The sequence below is a fragment of the Furipterus horrens genome, unplaced genomic scaffold, assembly GCF_987537825.1.
Source record: "Furipterus horrens unplaced genomic scaffold, mFurHor1.1.pri manual_scaffold_17, whole genome shotgun sequence".
NCBI lineage: Eukaryota > Metazoa > Chordata > Mammalia > Chiroptera > Furipteridae > Furipterus > Furipterus horrens.
In genome coordinates, this window is record NW_028327187.1 from 2622298 (window position 1) to 2645979 (window position 23682).

At 38.6% G+C, this 23682-nt stretch overlaps 1 protein-coding gene across 3 annotated transcripts in view; it reads right to left on the reverse strand.

Annotated features, from left to right (window-relative positions):
• The window catches only part of DACH2 (dachshund family transcription factor 2), a 427341-nt gene that overhangs the window by 46490 nt on the left and 357169 nt on the right, over positions 1-23682 (reverse strand). For all 3 annotated transcript variants that reach the window (XM_090264273.1, XM_090264271.1, XM_090264272.1), the window contains 2 exons: positions 12654-12789; positions 9764-9847 (listed from right to left, as the gene is read on the reverse strand). In XM_090264273.1, coding sequence (XP_090120399.1) covers positions 9764-9847; positions 12654-12789 — 220 coding nt within the window. The remainder of the gene's footprint in view (positions 1-9763; positions 9848-12653; positions 12790-23682) is intronic.

Below are 23682 nucleotides of genomic sequence, written 5' to 3' on the forward strand. Positions count from 1 at the left end.
TTAAGGCTTTATAAACCCTTCCCACACACTTATAAGCCGTTCCCAGTCCCTTATTAACCTCTCCCTCTCCCTTATTAACCTTTTCCACACTTTTATAAACACTACTTATGTCCTTAAACATATTCTACACTCTTAAACCTACGTCACTTTAACAACATATGTATATAGCACCGCAAAATCCTGCGATATAGCGAAAAATCTGCGATAAGTAATTAAATATAATATTTTTAAACCCCCGCGATACAGTGAGGTCACGATAAACGAACCATGATCTGGAGAAGGACTGCTGTACCTGGAGGAGAAGCTCTAAAAGTCTACACTGTTTACAGAAATAGACTATTGGTGTACCCATTCACCCACCGTTTTGGCAAGTGCCTGCATTCCTTGATGCTTTCTAGGGAAAATATAAACATCAGTTGAAGCTTTGGGTGGTGGCAGGGGTTAGTGGGTGGAAGGACTGGGTAAAAAGGAGAAAGGACTCATGGGCGTGGACAACAGTGTGGGGACTGCAGGGGGTGGTGGAAGGGGGACAAATGGTAATGGAAAATATACAATAAATTTTAAAATAGAGTAATTATTGGTCAGAAAAATTAATATCATTTGAATACTTAAGGGCCATTTCTTTCTTGTGATATTTTGCTTAAACTGGGAAGGAAGAAGAGAAGTGTGTTTAAATAACGCCACAAGTAAAATACAAATTAGCTGCATTATAAGAAATAAATGTTGCTTCCGAGGTTGGAGCCGAGGGATCAGCCTCCATTCATATCTTATTCAGCCCAAAAGTAGAGAAAGAATGAGGGTTCAGTGGTATGAATTTTCCCACAAGAGTGAAATTCTGGCGTCCATTAAACCCATAATGCTAAATTTATTGTTAAAGACAACTGTTCCCTGCAAAAATTCACCGGATATTGGTTCAGTCTATACACAGGACTAAACAAATGTTTGTTACAGAAAAACTTGTTTCTGTTACTTTAAAACTGGGGAGGGAGGAAACGGAAAGGTACCACTAGAATACATCAAACCATACTGACCAGCTGCCTATCAGCTATCAATTTGTTCCAACTGCAGGTGCTAAAGCTATAAGCAAGACTCTGGGCTGAGCACTGCTGGGAAGAATAACAAAGCCCTGGACTCATGATATTTACTATGTTTATGGCAGAAAAGGGTAGGGAGGTTTGGAATCAATAAAATCACTCACAGAAGAATATAACATAGAGTAAGTTAGGGTGGATTCCAGGGGAGTCTTCAAGGAATCAGGCCTTGAAAAGCTGACAAGAATTTCAGTAGGAAAAGGCGGAGTGTGAGGCTTTTCCAAATTTAGAGACTAGTATGAATAAAATAGCAATGTATAAAGCAAATGGCTAGAAGTGTGCAGTGCTATTCAGCAGACAATTTTTAGTTTAATTTGGTGCAGAAAGAGAAGTTAAAACTGGAGAGAAAACAGGAAGATATGTGGTAAAGACAGCGTTATAATGTTCAGTGACATCACGTCTTTAGCTTGAAGCTGGTGACAGTAGGAGAATTTCCACCACAGAATTGGGCAAATGCTATTCACTTATTTATTGTTTTGGGATCCAGTTGACAAACACTTTTCAGGATACTGCTATGTTTAGGAGTTTGAATGCCAGGGTCAGGTAAATATTTACCTTAGGGCACAAGTTTGACGCACTGAAGAGTTTCAGAAGACAAATGATATTATTTGGGATTCATTTCCCTAGAGCTGGAAGTTAAAGCAACAGATATGGACAGGATTTTCCAGCGAAAAAGTATTTAGAGAAAGAAGAGTTCTGAGGAAGGAATGTTCGGGAACATCTAAACATGGAAGAGGGAAAGAAGCTTAGTGATGAAATACTAAAAAGGAGTAGCCAGAAAGGAAAGAGGAAGAACCAGATAGAGAGTCAAGTCATATAAGAAAGAAATGTTTCAAGAATGAAGTGCTAGCGGAAAAAGACATTAGCTTTCAAGCATCATTAAGATTTAGTTTAGAAAAGGCCCTGGGGAAAAATAATAAGCAAAGGGACACGATGGGGTCCTATAGACTATTAGGTCTCTGTACATTTACTATGTAAGTATTTTACATTATACAAGTACTTTCCATATTGAGAAACAAAGGATCACTGCGGATCAAGTGTAAAATGTGTTTTCCTAGACTATGATTGTGGTCTAGAATAACCGCATTTTAAATAATAATTCACATATAATAGACAGGGAAAGCGAAGAAGAGAGTAAACACTTAATGATTCAGCTCAATCATGTTAAATACCATGCGTTAACTGTGGTGTTGCTGTGGTTTTGTCCTGGAATAATTCTTACAATCGCATGCTCTGCTACTGATGAGCTCTTATAATTGTTATCTAACATGTGTACGGTGAAAAGTCCTTTGATATATATTATTTCAGTTAAACCTCCCAACGAGTAATACAGTGAAGTATTACTCCCATGTTACCAATGAGGTAGCCAAAGTTGAGAAATATTAAGTGACTCATCCATCATGATATAGCTGACAAATGAAGAGCATGGGACTGCAACCCAGGCCTTCTAATTCTAAGTTCAGAATTATTTTTCCTACAATATGCCGTTTCACATGTTCCCTTTGTCATAGTACTTATTACACTGCAAGGCCATGCTCCTTAACCTAATTAGTATGTAAACTTAATGATTTGGTACAGTTTCGTGATGTACTAGGAGTGACCAAGAAATAGTGGGTAAGAATGTGTCCAATGACCTGGGTATGAAACCTAGTTCTCTTTCTATTAAATTTATCGGGTGACATTGGTTAATAACATGTTATGTTTTTGGATGTACATTTCTGATACATCAGCTGTATATTGACTGCATTATGTCACCCAGAGACAAATCTCCTGCCATCACCATAGCTTTGGCCCCCTTTGCCCCTTATTACCCCCACTCACCTTTCCCTCTGGTAACCACCAGACTGTTGTCTGTGTCGGTGCATTTTTGTATGTTAGCTGGTCTCGTTTGTTCGTCTGTTGCTTTCAGCTTTATATTACACACATGAGTGAAATTATATGGTTCTTGACTTTTTCTGTCTGACTTATTTCACTTAGCATGATCTTCTCACGATTCATCCATGTGGTCACAAATGGCAGTATTTCATCTTTCTTATAGCTGAGTAGTGTTGCACCATACATATGTGCCACCTCCTCTCTAGCCACAATCATCTAGCGAAGGACACTTTGCTTGTTTCTATGTCTTGGCCACAGTGACTAATGCTGCAATGGAACCCAGTTCTTGCCCTGGCTGGTGTGACTCAGTGGTCTGACCGTCAGCCTGCAAATCAAAAGGTCACTGGTTTGATTCCTGGTCAGGGCACAGGCCTGCATTGTGGGCCAGGTCCCCAGTTGGGGGCACATGAGAAGCAACCACACACTGATGTTTCTCTCCCTCTCTTCTCTCTACAAATAAATTAATAAAATCTTTTTGAAAAAGAAACCTAGTTCTTGTTGGATGTGACTTTGGGTAAGAAATTTTACCTCTCTGGGCCTCAGTTTTCTCATATACAAATGAGAAATGTAATGTGAGGATTTAATGAGATAGTCCATGTGAAGCACTTAGAACAATGCATGGCACGTCGCAGTAAGTCCTTAATGAATATTATCTACTTTGATGACTGCATTGTGGAATGCAAAGACCATTCGCTGGCACTCAACACTTACTGTGTGTTTGTAGTGTGGGACTTAGATCTTTCTGGATTGATGACACTCTGAGAAATGAGTGCTGGAATTTCCTGAAACTGATCCAAGTAAGGTGGAACAGTAAGTTTTATGGATAAATCAATGATCTGTGCCCATCATATTATATTTTGCCTTTAGCTAAATGTAAATAGCTCACCCTTGTAAAAACCTATCATTTACAAAGTGGTGTTCACAAGTTTGTGAAACATCTGTAACAGACATCATGAGAGTCAAAACTGCAATTTGAAACTACAAAAATAAGGAATAAAATTGCAAATACATTTAGAAGGAGGTCTTTGTGGACATCAACAGTGTAGAATGATTTAAAATCTGTCTTAGAAATGGAAGCAGAGCTCTTTTTCTATGCAAATAATACATTTCCAAGAAATTGAATGTAATAATTATAAGAAACAAAAGGATACACTCTTAAAATTATTTTTATCAAAATTATTTCCGTAGCAAACATTGGTATTTATCATTTTTGAATACAGACCAATGGCTAATAGTGGAAATACACCAATCTTGGCCCATGATATATAGAGAATGTTAATCTCTCCCTTTCCAAAAACAGTTTTGCATCAGTTTTACAAATTCATCAAGTTAATATCTCAATTCCCAAGCAGTGTTAATCATATTTTTCAGAAATCATTATACACTATTTATAAAATGTTCCCTGGAGCTGATTTTGTAAGAGAAAAGGAAACATTAATTGCTACCAGGTGCTGTTACTTCTTACCTGTGCATATAAGACAAAAATGGACTCAAGAGCTGAGAAGGAAAACAGAGCCCCATCATTTTTTCCACTTTCTATCCCCTTATCTTGCAGTTACCCTCACACTGTGGTACCATTTGTCTTTGTTTATAAGATGTCCAATCTGATGCTAAAAAGTGGTTCTTCACTTTTACCATATTTTTGGAACTTAAAATATTTCTGTGTGTGTGTGTGTGTGTGGTAGGCAGAGTAATGCCACTTACTCCAGAGATGACAGATGCTAATTCCTGAAACCTGTGAGTATGTTACCTTACATGGCAAAAGAGACTTTGTACATGTGATTGAGTCAATGGACATGGGACCGGGAGACTATGCTCGATTATCAGGATGGGCCCAGAGTAATCAGTAGCCATTAAATTGGAAGGTGGAGGAGTGGGCCAGAGAGATACAATATAAGGTCTCAACCCAGCACTGCTGGCTTTGAGGATGGAGGGAGGGGGCCATAAGCCCAGGAATGGGGCTCCAGAGACTAGGAATGGCCCTCACATCATTATTCATCAGGGAATGCAGATAAAACCACTAGCTAACACTTCATACACAGCAGAATGGCTATATTCAAAAAGGCAGATGATAGCAAGTATTAGAGACAGTGGGGAGAAATTCTGTAGCCACTTTGGGAAAGAGTGTGGCTGTTCTTCAAGAGGTTAAAAGTGGAGTTAACATGTGACCCAGCAATCCCATCCCAGGTATACAAGCAAGAGAGATGAAAACAAAAATGAACACAAAAACTGTACCTAAACGTTCACAGCAGCATCATTTGCAATAGCCAAACGGTAGAAACATCCCAAGTGTCCATGAAGCGATGAATGAATAAACAAAATGTCACATAGCCATATAATCAGATGTATAAACCCTGAGAAAGGGCCCCTGCTGGCTAACTGAGCTAAAATTAAAAGAAAAAAAAAGCTAGAACTCAGCCCAGTAGCAATTTCTACACAGAGGCCTCTCACACAAACTGCACTTTATGGAGAAGCCCAAACAGAACTACCTGCCTTTGAACTTAACTGCCTGAGGTTTCTCCACCCAATCTGCGCTGGGTGCTCAACATCACTGGCCATCAGAGAGATGCAAATAAAAACCACAATGAGATACCATTTTACACCAGTCAGAATGGCAATCATCAACAAATCAACAAGCAACACGTGCTGGCGAGGATGCGGAGAAACGGGAACCCTAGAGCACTGTTGGTGGGAATGCAGACTGGGGCAGCCACTGTGGGAAACAGTATGGAGTTTCCTCAAAAAAATTAAAAATGAATCTGCCTGATGACCCAGTGCTTCCACTGCTGGTGATTTTTCTGAATCATCCCAAAATAGTAATTAGAAAGAATATATGCACCCCTGTATTCACTGCAGCATTACTGACAGTAGCCAGGATATGGAACCAACCTGAATGCTCATCAATAGCGTAGTGGCTAAAAAAGAAGTGGCCCATATATACAATGGAATATTACTCGGCCATGAGAAATACTGCCATTTGCGGCAGCACGGATGGACCTGGAGAGCATTATGCTAAGTGAAATAAGTCATCTGGAGAAAGACAAATGCCATGTGATCTCACTCGTATGTGGAATCTAAAGAACAAAGTAAACAAATAAACAAAACTGAAGCAGACTCAGAGACACAGAGAGTGAACTAGAGGTTGCCAGCTGGGAGGGGTTCTGGGGGACCTGAGTGAAAGTTGTGAAGGATTAAGAAGCACAAATTGGCAGTTACAAAACAGTCACGGGTGCACAGAGGTATAGGGAATATAGTCAATAATATTTCAGTAGCTATGTATAGTGCCAGCGGGGTTACTGGAAGTATACAGGGAAATACTATGTAAAGGTAGTACCTGATTGATTGGCTAACCACTAAGCTGTACACCTGAAGCCAATACAAAATTTAAAAAAAGAAATGTAAATGTGCACACACATCAATAAAGAATTACAACCTTATTTTTAAAAAGTACTGGTACGTGTATACAATGGAATATTACTTGGCTATGAAAAAGGATGGAATCTTATCATTTGTGACAGCATGGATGGACCTACAGGATATTATGCTCTGTGAAATAAGTCAAACACAAATACCATATGATTTCATTCATACATGGAATTAAAGAACAAAATGAATGAACAAACAAAACAGAATCAGACTTATAGCTGCAGAGAAAAAAACTGATGATTACCAGAGGGGAGGGAGTGGGAGGATGGGTGGAAAAGGTGAGGGGATTAAAAAGTACAAATTGACAGTTACAAAACAGTCATGAGAATGTCCAGTTCAGCACAGGGAATACAGTCAGAATATGGTACTTGAATTGTTGGGGCTTCACTTAGTAAATTATATAATTGTCTAACCACCATGCTGTACACCTGTAACAAATAGAATGTAATATTGAAAGGCAACTGTAACTTTAAAAAATATAGGGCTGGAGCAGAGAAAAGGGTTCTCGACTTGGTATCATGATCATAAATGTAAAAAGGAAAACAATAAAACGTATAGAAGCAAACATAGGAGAAAGTCTTCAGGACCCAGGGCTGGGCGGAGATCCCAAAGCCTCCTCTAAACTGAAAGTAGCCTATCTGTAAATAAATGATAATACTTTTATTCAAGATGAGATATCTTTAGATTCTTATTATTAAAACATATTAAAACTATTAAGCTTTTCATCTGTCACCCGCGGGTTGATTTAAAATGGAATGGGTCAGTGGACACAAGTTTTGGCTAGATGATGAATATATCTTTCCACTGTTTCCAGAGCATTTCAGATTTGATCATCATTGCTTCTTGCACACACGAGGTTTTCAATGAATACATTCAATACAAAATGTAAACCATCAAAAGTCCCTGTTGTTGCTAGTGGTCTGAGAGACCAGAAGCTGTCCAGGAGAAAGGGTCTTGCCTTGTGTCAATTTGTTTGACACGTCTGTGGGAAATAAAATCAAAGGCTTCCCTCCACTGAACAGTCAGTAGAGTCAAAATACATTACTTGAGTCAAACTAGAGTTTTTGAGTCAAAACTAAAATAGATATCGTGATAAGTCATTTTGGACACAGTCGAACTCGACATTACTGCCAGGAAAGCTGGGATAATATAGACTTTGAATAGTCTGCATATGACAATTTAAGACAAAATGCAAATGATCATTTGAGACATGTATTGCACTGTCACCCGAGTTTACAAAGCACAGGAAGAGACAGGCTACACGAAGCATACTCTAATAATATTTCTTCATTTTCTAAACATGTCCACATAATAGCAAAGCTGGCATTTTATAATTTCCAGAGCCATAAATCATTTTTAAAATCATGATGATATTACTCAAAACAGATGTGAAAACATATGTTTGCCACAGTTGTATAAACTGCTTACTTGTCATACTTAATAAACGTTGAGACTTCTCCTTTAGCTGCGTTTCCTTTTAATAACCAAAATTACTTGAGGAACATATATTTTGTCTTAATATCACAAATCTAACTGGCAGGACTTGACATAGAAAACCTCATTTAAGAGAAACCTTTCCATTATAGCCACTGCTGCCTATTCATGTCTTCATCAGAATGTGTGACCAACCGATTCAAAGTGAATTAAACGGTGCCAATCCACAGTAAGAGATTTAGAAATGCCAGTAGATACCACAGTGTATTTTATGAAAATCAGTTACTGTACATCTGTACAAGCGCTCCAGCTGATTTTTCACGAGACACAGCAGTGTGTGTACGTGAGCGCTGAAGTGCCCGGGCTGCTTCCAGGGACTGCAGGTACATTAGGTACAGCTGGGTGTTTTCATAGAAAAGCTGCTTCACTACTAAGCTGTCTTTGAGGTCGGCATGACTTGGTGGGAAAGAGGTCTCAGGGACAACGCGTTGTTGGGTTATGAATGAAGCCTCCTCTTTAACTAGAATTTCATCACCTGTGTTAAGAATTTGGGTAGTTGAATATACTGAACTTGACTTCTTCCATTCTGACTATTCTGAAATTAACCATTTGCATCGCAGAGCCCCAGAGGGTATACCCTTTCAGTGTTCGGATAAAAAAACATTAAACATGTGGCAAGGAAACCAACCATGGATCAATGGAATTAAAATCATACGTTATTCCAAATTCTAAAATGCTCTTCTAGCTTATAAGGAAGCGAGTCAGTCTAGAGAAGAAAGAAAATTTTCTCCTTAACTCTTCAGCTCATTAAGTCTTCTCTTTCTATATATTATGAGCATCTTTGGGAGGCATAGGAAAAAATGCACCCTATAGTGAAGTACAAACAGACCATCTGATGATCGGATAGATTACATGCTAGTTTCAGTTCTTTAGCCTAGAGTCACTGTCTAGCTCATGGTGAGAGTCACCACGCATAACTTACAACGTGCTTACAACCGTTTGATGGTTGTTTGGTATATTTTAAAAATATTTTGCTCTGGCTGTTGTGGCTCAGTGGATTGAGCACCAGCCTATGAACCACAGGGTCATTAGTTCGATTCCCAGCCAGGGCACATGCCTGGGTTGCGGGCCAGGTCCCCAGTTGGGGGCACATGAGAGGCAACCACACGTGGATGTTTCTTTCTCCCTCTCTTTCTCCCTCCCTTTCCCTCTCTCTAAAAATAAATAAAATCTTTAAAAAATATTCTGAAATATGCTGAAGTATTATTCCCCTTCTCTTACCTTTGCAGCCTTTTAAGGGACATTCACTCAGCTTGCATATCAAGATGGCATGACTTTGAAATTCGTCCTCTCCCTACCTTCTTTAAACAGATATCCTAAGAAAAAGCTGGCTACTGTGCAGAGGTGATCGATGTCGCTCAGTAGATCAAAAGCCCGGCTGGTGTCATATCTACCAACATTCCAGGTAAATACTTGATTGCAGTACCTCGCTAAGCTTTCATTTGAAACATCCAAATTAGCATATATTTTTTAAATCACTTTTGAGGATTGAGGGGAATAGTTCTCTTTCATGACACAACTCAGTTTTTCAAACATAACCATCCAATTGTGAGTCATTTAAAAACAGTTAACAAAATGCATGTAAAATTAAAACAAAAAACAAAAAAAAAACTGATGTTTCTGATTGAGGTAATAAAAGGGCTCTAGGGTCATGTTTCCAACCAGAGGCACAGAGAAACTTGAGGCTGATTATGGAATTTATAACATCAAATAAACAAGCTTCAGATCAATACTATTTTTTTTTACTAATAAAATAATTTATCTAAAGATAGAATGGATCTATTCTGACTTAGGGAAATGGATGCAATATACTGGGATACTAATAAAGTTAGTATCTGGTCTTTATATGTATAGCAAACAAGCAAAAATCATTTTACCTTTATTATCCCTTTGGAATTTTTTGATGGTCGGTCCATTATCCTGATCAACAATAAGTTCCTCTCTATTGCTGGACATCATAACTGTAAATAAAAGATATAAGTGAGTGATTTTTCTTGCAAATCATTCTCAAGAAAGGCAAAAAAGCATCAGAGAAATAGCTAAATTATTTCAATAACAGCTAACAGTAATTTTATACACTTTTTCTGAAATGCAAAAATGGATCTGTACTTGGACATTTGTGAAATGTGATTGAGATGTTAGTTACTGCCAGGGGACATAGAAATGTCTTAAACTGTCAAGATTTTTAAAGAATTTTATATAATATCTATATAATAGCCACCATAATTCGTTTAATTTAAAATATATTTTAAAATTTTATATGTAAATTAACTATTTCCCTCTATAATTAATAATCTATTTCTCAAAATGCTTCTGAAAAGAATTTACCACTTAAGTTCCCAAATTTAAAATAATGATGCATTATGTCACTTTATAGAATTTTTGCACATATATGTAGTCAGATTACTAGATACAATATAAATTTCTGCACAGAACTTTTTTACTGAAAGAGGGAAATCATGCCAACTGTCACAGTTTAGCATTTAACTTTCTTTAGTTATATTTTACTAAAACATTAGATAGCTTTATAGATAAAATATGGTCACCTGAAAAAGCATCAAACCTTTTTATTCATTTCTAGAGAACCTCGCTATCTGCTTGGACAATTGTGGAATGTGATCAAGAGCCTAGTGTCAAGATTTTTTATTATATTATAATCTTTTGGAAATGTCTGATTTTACTTCTAAGTGTAAGGCACCATGATCATAGCTTAGACAATATCGCGGAGCACATTTCCCTACATGCTCTGCATTTGACCAGCACTCAGTAAATAATTCTGTTCCCTTCCTCTCTTCTCAGGTACTCATGAAAATAAAGAGTATCTCCACAGAAGAACGTGCATTTTGGTTTCCTGATTCATCACTGGTCATCCAGCTGTACCCGTCTGTCTTGCTCAGACTCTCTCCTATCAGTTGCACGCAGCGTGGTAACCAACAGGCAGTCTGTGTCCACAGAACGGTAAAGCTAGAAGACCACTGTCAGGTGGGCCAGGAATTCAACCTACTCACTTAGGGCCCTAGTCTCAAGATCTAGTTCAGTGGTCCTTAACTCTGGCTGCATGATACAGTCTCCTAAACTGATACTGAAAAGCAAAACAAAGCAGACTCTCAGCATGTGGCCTGGGCACCCAGATTGGTGAATTCTCCACAGCTGATTCTAATGGGGAGCCAGATTGGAGACCCACCGAGCTCACTAGGAAGCTAAAAGCCATCAACAGTGTGTAATGTGACAGGCTAAGTGAGACTTGGAGGAGTTCCCACAAGAGGGAAATAATCTTCACCCTTCCCCAGCACCAATTCACAATCTAACACCTTCCCTAATCCCTCATTTCCCCTCCTCTTCTCCTCCCCCCCCTCCAACCATAAAAACAAAAGACATTCATTTGGAGGGACTTGAAACAATCATTATTGTGAAGTGTAAAAATTTACAGTTCAAATAAAGAATGTCCCCATAGTTACACTAAAGAAGAGCAGAACTCACTTTCCCTAAAGGAAATAGATAGGAAATTGGGTTGTGTAGGTACAGAAGATTAACAGAGATTTTACCCAGCTCACATATTCATAATTATATATGAAATCAGAACTCGTTACAAATGAACAAATGTACTCAGTAACGTCTGTATACCTGAATAGGGTCAGACGGATGATAAACTATGAAGGTAAAGCCACAGAGAAAAATAGTGTTTTCCCCTCATATTTCCTTTGCACTTGAAACTTCTCAAGGGTTTTTCCATGTATTATTTCATTTGATCTCATAGAAATCCAGTGTATTAGGCAGGAAAGCAATTATTTGTATATTAGGTCAAGAAAGCCATGGCGGCTAAGTGACATACCGGAGCTATTCTAGCTACGTAGTGCCAGAATTACGGCTAGATGCAAGTCTCCAATATGCCTCCTCACTAGCAGTAACAGAGTATTTCTGAAATTGTGTCTATGGTATAGTATTTCTGAGACAATAAAAACTAAATGTACGGAAAGTCATATCAAATATTTATGATCCAAACTTTGAGACTGTAACAAATCATAGATTGATTCACTTTTTAATCAGTCAAATGACCGACTGCCAAAAGGACACTTTATCTTCCATCTTTAAAGGAGTTTGTGCACTAGACAGAATTATGCTTAGTGAAATAAGCCAGGCAATGAAAGAAAAATACCATATGATATCACCCGATACAGGAGACTAACTAACAACACAAACAAACAAACAAAATTGAACACAGAACAGAGTAACAGTTATCAGGGGGGAGGGGGGTGGGAGAAAAGGGGGGTAAGTAGCGGAAGGGTTTAGTGAAGGAACCAGTATAAATAACCCATGGACATGGACAATGGGGTGGGGATTGACTGTGGGAGAGGGGGTGGGCTGGGGGGGGCAGCAAAGGGGAAAATGGGACACCTGTAATAGAAAAACTATAAAATTAAAATAAAAAAAACAAAACAAACCAAAGGAGTCTGCGAATGTAACAAGTGTATTGTATCACACTAGCTGTTGAATACCAATATACTGAACTAAAATATACTCTCAAAACTCACAACACATTATCCCCACAGTAAATGCAGGCCGTTCCAGAGAACACACTTGTAACATTTTAGATTTCCTTTTGCTATTCCCATTGGTTCAGCAGTTAAAAACAGATCACGCCAAGAAGCCATGTGTATACCAAAGAGGCATCAGCTCTTCCAGCTTCGTGCTCCCCTCTCCCCTGCCTTGAGGCAGGCTTTCCCGAACGCCTGGCTCTGAGCGCCTTGTTTCAGGTGAGGTACTCACCCATTCTGTCCGAGTGGTGGTCCAGCTGAGAGGGCGAGCTGGACACACTGCTGCTGGGGTGGGAGGACATCTGACTCCCGGGGCGATGAGTGTCCTCCAGAGACGGGGCAGGAGAAGGGCTCTCCGGGATCCGCTCCTGCCACAGAACAGAGCGCCGAGGTTTTCATGCCGGCTGAACCCAGAACATTTGAAATGCTGACCTCTCACTTATCCTGAAAGCATGCACATCCATGATACCGGGCCCTAAACACATACCTTTAGACATAAGCATTGTGTGTGTGTGTGAAATGCATGGATTAGCACGAGAGCGAAATAAGAGAAGAAAGTAAAGGGGCTCAGTGCTATGTCAGATATGCAGTGGAGCTTAAGAAAAATCAGTTTCCGCATCCTTTCCTAGAATGTGCGTACAGGATCATAAACACAGGTGCATGCTGAAGCTTATCGTTACCGTAAGCTCTTACACTGATATAAAGTTCACGCCAGGGCCGTGGAAGGGGATCTTACTCTCTAGGTAAGACGCAGATCTCCTCAACTTAAATGCTTGAGAACTCTGGAATGAAACTCACATGTTTAGTCTTTCTGCACAAAAACATGGATTTAATATAGCTGATACATGTATTCGTCTTCATGCACAGACAAAAATATGGATTTCATATAGCTGCAACCTATCAGACCTTAAGAATTTATGTTAGCTTCTGGCAACAAAATGGTCTGGTAGTCACAGGACACCATAATGGGTTTTCCAAATAACACTAAAGACTATCGGTGTCAATTCCTTAGTATGTGTATTGTTTAGATATTTTAGTTTGAAATAATGAATTTGAATAAAAATACAGTATTTTATATACTTCTATAGTAACTTTTGCAGCTTTCAAGAGTTCTGTAATTACAAATATTGCTATAAAAGTCTGAAGTTGTTCACTATGTTTATGCACCACAAATTGATGAATAAATCTGACAACCATTCAGTTAATATGATCAATAAAAGAACCAAATTGCAGTGTTTATGCATATATGCAATAAATGCGATTGGGAGATAGATATGCTGAAACAGAGAATGATTTTCTATAAAATATTTAACTCATCCATAATAAATTTCTTAAATTAAATATTCTGCCTAATTATCTGTAATTACATCAGTACGCTAATCCTCATAATATTAAGAATCAGTTTGTCAAATGCGTACTTGTACATTTTCATATTGATTTCGCATGAGTGGTCCCAAATTTATAAATCCCCTAAAGAAAAACTGTTTGTTTAAGCAAAAGTGGGAGCATGAATGAGTGTTAAAGGTTATTATTGCATTAGTAGAAGTGAACATTTGCACTGTCTACCATTGTAGCCGGCAGAATAATGCCCACCCCCCTCCACCCCGAAGCTATCCAGACTGCATCCTAACAGTTAGGACCCGTGATTGAGACTGTTGAGGTAGAGAAACTACAGAGTTATCTTGAAAGCTGAAAGGGAAGGTCAGAGGGAGAGATACGATTGTTAAGACTGATCAGAGAGATGCAAAGCTGCTGGCTTTGAGGAAGGGAACCATGAGCCAGGAAATATGAGGGGGCAGCTCTGCCCACACCCTGATTTCAGCTCAGGGATACCGGCGTCAGACAGCTGACCTACAGAAGTGTAAGGTCATAAATGTGCATTGTTTTAAGCTACTAAATTTGTCATAATTTGTCACAGAAGCACTAAAAAACTAACAGTCATCAACGAAGACTGTTCATTTTTAAATGGTTTTCCTATTATTGTTTAGCATTTAACACGGGCTACTTTCACGTAATGAAAGGTAGACTTTGAGTATATTAGCTGCGGTGCCATGTACTAATTAAACACTGACACAGTAGTCCCCCATTATCCTCGATGTCACTTTCCAAGGTTTCTGTTACCCACAGGCCACCATGGTCCAAAAACATCAAATGGAAAATTCCAGAAATAAACAACTCAGAAGTTTTAAATTGTGTGCCATTCTGAGTAGAGTGATGACATCTCACAGTCTCCTTCTGTCAAGCCTGGGACGTGAATCCTGCCTTTGTCCAGCGGGCGCGCTATTCGCCTGTTAGTAGCTAAGTTATCATCTCGACCGTCATGTGTTCAAGAAACTCTTATTTTACTTACTATTGCCACATTCTCATAGCTTTCATTACAGCGGTTTGTTATCATTGTTCCATGCTATTATTAGCTACTGTTATTCATCTCTTCCAGTACCTAATTTATAAATTAAACTTGATCATATGTGTGTATGCATAGGAAAAACATATTATGTGTAGGGTCCAGTACTATCTGCAATTTCAGGCATCCGCTGGGGGTCTTGGTGTGTAAGGCCCGTGGATAATGGCAGACTGCTGTAATTGTAAATGTACGTGACACATTAAAGTCTCTGGAACTTGTCATGCTTCAAAAACACATTTTAAAAATAGAGGAATAACACTTCATTTATTCTTAGCATACAGATAAATATCCAGTTGTAACACTGTGCGCACAGGGTAAGGTCAAAAGAAACATACAAGCAAAACCGAAGAAAAGAATCAAGTTCTTTTTAAAACTAATTATAATTGTATTTCGGAGGAATGGTGTGGGGACGAACTGCAAGATACATACAGCCATTATACCACGTCCTTTTGCTTTCTGCAAAGTCTCACTTGCCAGCTGTGAAATTCAACCTAAACAGACATGATTAAAACTATATTCTCTAAATAGTACGGGTATACGCCTATATACGTACATCCCCCAAAGCGAGTCATTTCATATATGAAATGAATCCTTCTTCTTCTTGCTGTTGAACGCAGTCTCACCTACCCTATGCCAAAATACATGCATCAGTTGTAGGACAGTCAGTATTTGTCTTTGAATTGCAGCATTAGAAATCTGCTGAAAAACTATGTACTGCAATGAACTACGTTGACCTCCAATGGGCCTCTGAATGAACGGATGGGAACAAAGTACCGCCGTGACTGAGCAAAACTAGGATGGAACAAAGAACACCCACGCGGAATGGCCAACAGAAGTCACCCACACAGCAATGCACGCTGCCACAGAAATGGAAAAGAGTCGACGGTTTGGAAAAGCAACAGAAACCAACAGTGATCCTTGCTCCTGCTTACTGTGCAGAATCAAAAACGAAAGCTCATTTGTAACTTTTAAAGCAAACCGGAAGCACATCTACATACACAGAAAATTCTGTGGGTGATGAGAAAGGTACAAGGCTACAAAGAGGAGTCCCCCTCAAATATTCAAAATCAGCGTATGGTGAAATAATATGAATGCAAATAATTTACTCTTAAAGTCCTTCTTTGACATTTTCAACAGCATATTAGATGAAAATATAAACTAGCTTCAAGAACATGACTTAGAGTGGCAGTAACATTTTGCATGCAGTAATATCTCTGCTTTGAAATTTCATAAGCTAACACCTTCCGGATTCGGTGAAGGTTCAGTTCAATGTTCTGGTTTCCCTAAGGCACCACCAACTTTTTCTCACCACGTAAGCCATGGCAGGTGAGTCCAGCACCTTATAATGATTACGAATTGCGTGCGTTTTAGAATTCTGTGTGGAACAGGTAACGTGGAACTTCCAAACTAATGAATAGTGCTCTGAGCATTTTCTTCCTTACGGGTAAACAAGTCGTTTTTCAGCCCCGTAATCAGTATGCATCTAGTTAGCCGCTTCACTGCACTGAGCTGCGGTTCATTAGGTGGCCGCCGGGGTGTCTCGGCCTAGTTACAATTTCACAGCAAGTTCATCTCTTTCGTTACGAATGAGAACGCAAGCGATCATGTCCTCAGCATTTGCCAAATAAGGAGTTAACAGTATTTGCACCAAATCAATAACAGAATTCAAAAAGGAAAACTGCAGGTACAAGGATGGGCACGAGTAGGTGCACAGGTGCTCACACGGGAAATAATACAATAATTAACAACTAATACAAGAACCAACTCTGCTTCGTGGTCTCCCAACTGTGAACCTACTTTTGCCAACCCATATAGAAAACCCCAATTGTTTTGACTCATTGACGACTTCATTTTATTTGGCATTTATGACTTTTACAACCTTGTAACTCTTCATGGCCTTTGTCCACGCCTCCACCGAAGACAGCGGCAGCCCGTCGGAAACGTAGCAGACAGTTTCTCCAGATTCAAAGTAACGGAGGCGGGAGAGTTCCGAAACTGATACACACTTACTCAATCAAATCCCCATCTTCCTCTGAAATTATTAAAATCGTCTGCAATAATAACTCAGATTCTAGCATATACTTAATATGCCTCAAGGCTCATGTCTGAAAAGAAAAATGTTCTACAAGTTGTTATTAATCAGCCATGCTATCCCCTGATTAATAAAAATTTCTAAAACATCTTGGGGGGGGATATCACAAATGGTCAAAGAAGATGTTCATCATATCAAATGATTTCAAAGCACATTGGAACCTCCATAAAGAGCAAGGTCAATGCTTAGAAAATTCAGTTTTACACAAGGTTTAACAACATCAGTTTGGTTTACTGGCACTAAAGCATCAACTCATGGAGACCCTTTATTTCACCTCCCTGAATTCCTTTAGATCCTTGGAACTGTGGCAGTAAACACAGAACTTATGAAGCACTAACACATGCATATTAAACATGTATTTACCTGTATGTATACATAGGTAGTTGTCTTTTAATAGCTACCATCTCAATAATAAATTCTTGCCTCTGATATTTTATTATAATGATTTTTTTCAAACATTCAGGAGTATTGTGTACCCTATAATGTCTTTTTATTTTATTTAATTGGGACTCAACTCTCCGTGAAATTACTCTTCCAAATGTTAATATATTAATGAGTTCCTAAAGGATTTAATGACCTTTTGTTGCCAAGGAGTGGCTTTTGAAAGTTTATCTGAATGCTAGATATTTTATTCATGCATTTGTCTTGATAGTTCATATTTAACTGATGTGCTCCTTCTGCACTGTCACCAGAGTTCTGCAGAAACAGAGTACACTCCAACTTACCAGACTTTAATAATAAAATCAGAGACAGGGAAATAAAGTGTGTTCATCAATGGTGCTAACGTGTTTCAATGCTAAATCTGAGGAAGAATTTACTGTCCAGCTTTGGTATCTCTGAATGATATTGGAAGCGTGATACTTTGTACATCTTTATGAATCAGTTTAAGAATTAAGTCTGTGTCCCACAATCACCCATTTACAACTGTACAGTATTTAAGTGAATGCAGATGGACATGGCGGTGTTTTTATGAATTTAGAAGAATCGAGCAGATGGGAGACGCCGCTGCAACATGTAACCATGGAAGAGTCCAAAATCATAGGCATACCCTGTCTGTGACGTATGGCCCCTTCAATGTGATCGACACGTTCTGGAAGAGGGTTAAGGAGTCAGGCGCAATATTTGCTCATAGCAGGTAAATGCCCTCAAATAGAAGAATAAAAAGTTCAGTGGGAAAATGTATGGCTTCCAAATTATGCTGTGGACTTGGACCTCTGACACCCACCCAAACACACAGACATACACACACAGACACACACACCCCTTGATTCTCACTCAGTGCATTTTCCTCTCAGGTTTTAAAAGATAACAAGAGCTTTGCTTTTCAATAGAGCATTTAGACTAAGACTCAACTAGTGATTTTCCAGTGAATTTGAATTATCAAATTAAAACCCTCTCTGCATTAACTTATTTTTAATACCAGATGTTCGCCTGCTAATGCCACTGCCTTGTGACCATTTCCTATCAATTCATTAATTGCCAGCTGCTCAGGCAAACAAAAAACCACAGCTAATCAGATTCTATTGAGAAACAGCCAAATAATAACTTCCTACTTAAATTTCTTAAATTTGCTACCAGAGAAAACTATGGCTCATTGATATTACAAAGCTTTCCACAAATACAGAACAAAATTCTATTATATGATACCTAAATGTCAAATAGGAAACAGCCTTTCATCCCAGTGAGGTATTTTAACTATTTTGCTCCCAGGATTGGGCCACAAAAAGAATGTATAGCTATGCCAGCCTAGTGATCGTAATGCAATTTCTAATTCATGTTATAGCTATAATAATTATTAGCTACAAATGCTAATATCTGGGCCGACAGTAAAGGGATCTGAGCCAGAACTAAAGATTGTGCCTGGTGTAACAATATCCCCAAACTGGGTTCTGACCAAACGAAACCAAACCAAACAATGACAGCAGCGAAAAACAAACAAACAAACAAACAACAACAACAACAAAAAAAAAAACACTGAGGAACTGAAGTGTTCATTTTATTTCATGAATTTAACTCGAAAGAGCCACGTGTGGCTGGCCAGTGGTGACCACACTGAACAGCGTTGCTGCAGGAGGTCTGTTCTGTGCATCTAAGATTCACTGGTAATTGCTTACAGCCATGAAGGTAGGGAAATGTCTTCCAGTACAAGCAGATACATAATTCCTTTAAAATCCTAAGCTCCTAAAAGGCACATGACTTTTCAGAGCCCTAAAAATCTATGCTTTTCTGTCCTACTTGTGAAAAGAAAGTTAAAAATAAGGTGGCAGCTGGTGGTGAACAGGCAGCCAGGCCTACTCGCCCTTGCATGAGCTTTCTCCATTAAAGAGCATTTGTAGAATCAACACTTCTAACAAACTCTTCTTCATGCTGGGGCAGAGATAGTGAGAGACTGGCAGAAGCGAGGCCCAAATGCAATTATACCCATTCCAATCTGACATCATCCTATTGTAGGGTGATATAATTTCAGTAGGAAAACAAATTGCTTCTTTAGCGCTCATTTTTATAGCAATTTTTCCAACTTTTGCTTCACTTGTTCTGTTTTTCCAAAGAAATAGAAATTAGTAGGTAAACGGGTGTGAAATGTTTTTGCTTCTTTTGTTTAATGGATGTGTGTGTGTGGGGGGGAATTGGCGTGCAGAATATAATTTGAAAAACATTTCATATAACGCTTTAAAGGAGGGTGGAGGCAATCCTTAATGTTCAGTAATATTGTCACTTGGGTATTAAATTATTGGTAACTTGAAATCAGTCACAGTGGAAATACACCACAGAATTTGGCCACGTTATAAATCAGAGGGTTTTTTTCTTTTTAATTTTTTTGCTTTGTTTCATTTCTGGAGAGCCGGTTTACAGGCACACCATTGGATACTAACCCAAATATAAAATCTAAAACCCTGAACAGTTAAGTCTGTTATGGGAAACCGAGGTTTTTATTTCATTCTAGTGTTCAACAGTATCTGATTAGACAAATACTGCATTTAGGAATAAATCTATTAAGTTCTGTTTTCATGTCAGTCTATGAACATTTGAACAAATACACATAGATTGTCACATTATAAAAATACATATTATAGGAGAATAACAGGCAATCACAGTTACCTGCATCCCACATCATTCCTTTTTAAAAACTTGAAAAGTCAGAGACAAGCAGAACACTAACAAATAATCTATTAGTAATATTTTAAGCACAGAGAATGTAGAAAATTTACATCATATGTAGTTGCCGTATATATGGCCTCTCTTGATTCAATTAGTTGTTAAAAATATATATGCTTACTAACAAGTGTCAAATCAGGTTACCCAAAGTAAAATGAAGAGTTAACATGGTTCAGAGATTAGGCTAACCAGCTTTTTGATGTAGACTCAATTAGAGGCAATGCGAACATAGAGACGAAGGATAAAGAAAGTGAGATCTATTTTGGAGATAGGAAAATTTAAGCGGAGAAATATTAAAATTGTTGCTCCCAGGTGCTTTAATCAGACACGCTAAATGCTGGAAATTAATTATGGCTCATATAGCCAGTCAATTCACTAATTTGACATCCTCGGTTTAGCATATAGTTCTCATATTCAAAGCACACACTGCGAGGGCAGATTCCAAAGGGAACTGTAACGGCAGCCCATGATCACTAACAAGGCCTCAGTTTAACACAAATAATGCTGAAGAACAGGAGCAGGTGTTCTAGAAGGGTTCTGAAATCTTGTTTCAATATCACAGTGTGTTTGTTGTTCCTTTTATTTCCAGGGATTTTTAAAAGTAATATGGAAAAAAGGGGGAAAATTTTACTGAGAGTAGAAAAATAAAAAAGCTATGCAAACAGTAAGAACTAAATCAATAAATTTGGTTCCACCTTCTGTGAATTTTTATAAATTTTTTTTTCGTAATATGTCCTAATCCCTTACTGTGCATTTCAAGTTTTTTTCCATTTCTGAAACTTTCCTATTTTCATAGTGTAAGATTTTATTTGTACAAATGTTTCTTTTTAAGTTTTTTAGTATTTTTTTTCATTACTATTTATCCCCCTTACACCCTCTTCCACCTGCACCCACCCCTCCCCCCGCCTCCTGATTTGGATTTGTTTTTCTGCAGCTGTGTTTTAAATTGCAGAAAGTAGGGCTGTGTAATGGAAATACTAACAGCCCTTTCACTATAGAAACGCTGGCCTAGGTGACAAAATAATCACTTATATTGTCTATGCAATGGACTGTCTGTCTCCCCAAAACGTGTATGTTGAGACTCTAATACTTAATGTGATTGTATTTGGTGATGGGGCTTTTGAGTAGTAATTCGGTCATGATGGCGGAGCCCTCATGAAAGAATTACTGTCTTTGTAAGGAGAGATGAAAAGCTATTCCTTCCTGTCTCTTTTTCCTTGCCCTGTGAGGACACAGTAGGAAGGTGGCCACCTACAAACCAAGAGGAGAGCTCTCACCAGGAATGGGCTTGGCAGGCACCTGGATCTTGGACTTCCCAGCCTCTAACACGGTGGGAAATTAATTTCTCCTGTTTAAGCCACCTCGTTTACGGTTATTCAGCATAAACTGGGTGGATTTGTCAGAGGGAAATACAGTGTCACAGTTACGACGTTTCCTTCTAAGTATTAAATGTTACATTTCCTGATTCATATTTTGGAAGAGCAGTTAATCTTAAATAGTAAATATAAAATATCTGGTGATTTCAACTCAAATATTTTGGTAATAAAACAATGCATAATACTAATTTAAATATCTAGCTTTTTATGTCCAACTGCTAGGACAAAATATCTGAAAGTAAATTGAAAAAAATGTTTTTGCTTGAATAAACAAGTACATGACAGAGCCTCAACACATAACTCAGCTACTGCCTGTGGGATTTTAATAGACTGAATTTTGAAACCGTGATTCTTGAAGCAGCACACTGAAAACAAATGTCTTTTGAAGTATAGTTCAACAGAAGTGTGAAATTTCTGCCTTTGTACTTAGGTATCACTCAGCTGCTATCATGTTCTCTATTTTTCTTGAAAGTAGAGGTGAAACTTTTAACGTATTAACACCCATGTGTCAGTTAATTAGAAGATTTTCGTTTGTGGTATTGCCTGTGAATTATTATTTCATTTATACCCTGGCTGGTTTGGCTCAGTGGATTGAGCGTCGGCCTGCGAGCTAAGTGTCGCTGGTTCGATCTTCCAGTCAGGGCACATCAGAGAAGGAAAACTCTGACTCCAAAAAACCTCCGCTGCCTTGCGGCATACCTCTTCAGGGGAAAGGCTAAGGGAGTAAACCCCGACAGAAAATCCGGAGCCGGAGTCCCTAAGGCGGTTTGACGTTGTAGTCAACACCGGCAACTCCTGCGGCGCACCTGAAGCCAAGCTGTATTGACTCCGTCTTTCCCTTGGACCCTTCAGCTGCGAAGAGAGGGGGGGTCTGCTGCATGGGCAACAGCAGACCCTCCATATCACCCTGCCCAGGCTCTGTAGCTTCAACACGGGAGGAGACAGATACCGTGTCACTCCCGAGTCGGACTGCACAGCCATTCTCGGCGGTGCAGATAGACTCTCAAGAAGCTACACCATCGCCTCTCGAGACGGACGGCTGCTGATACGATTATTTCATTTAATTTTTAATTGCATTATTTTAAAACTAATAATGTTACTATTACACAGCAGCACCTTAGCAAACACAAACAAAACTTGGTAGCTGTGTTAAAAAGCCTCTCACTACTCTCTTTAAAATGTTTTTCTTTATTTCCCTATCATCCTCTGATGAAAATCTGCTTCCATAGATTGGGAAAGACATTTTGTCAAAGGGAATGCAATAGAAATATATTGTTTTCAACTGATTTTATTTAAAATAAAAATATATGAAAGGAGATCCCATTTTCTTCAGCATAATATGGTTTCTGTGTATTCTGTGTGTGATCAAATGTGAGCTTTTAAAAAATAGTTTCCAATTTTATGCTTGTGAAGGTTCTTTCTTTTTTTTAAAGCTTGCATATAAAATATACAAATCAGTAATAAACAAAAATATAGTTCTATTGCTTTAATACGCTAACAATATTTGGATTATTTAAGAAGACAATGATCTTTTCCCTTTTCTTTTTTTTAATAAAGATTTTATGTATTTACTTTTAGAGAGAGGGGAAGGGAGTAAGAGAGGAAGAAAAACAAGTAAAAGATACATTGATTAGTTAGTTGCCAACTGGGGACCTGGCCTATAGCCCAGTCAGTGCCGTGACTGGGAATCAAACCAGTGACCTTCCGATTCACAGGCCAGTGCTCCAGCCACTGAGCCACACCAGGGAGGGTGATCTTTTCATCAGCAGCAGCACCAAAAACCAAATCCTTGTCATGAGCTGCATCCCCAAGTACCTCTTTGCTCTAAATTCTTCATAAACCTAGCAAAAGTCCCAAATATTGAACCACAATGTAGCTGATTCAGTGTGAGTTCATGGTCATTTAGAAAATGAAATGCATATTCTTTTGAAGAGCCATAAACATACTGCTGTTGAGAGTATTTTGTCATCATTTCAAAGCAGGTATGGCAATTCCATTAAACCACGCTTTGTTTCTTAATAGTTTCCCCGTTTTGTGTGGGGTCACATCTACTTAGTAGCCTGCCAGTTACAAAATCGCAGGAAACTTCTTCCGTCTTTAAAATAATGTCTGTGGGTGATGTTTTGTTCTCAGAGACAGCTCTGATTCTTGGCTTACACACTGATCACATATTCAAACAGACCTATGATTCACTAGGATAGACTGAGGGCAGGAATTACACTAAGCCATAGAA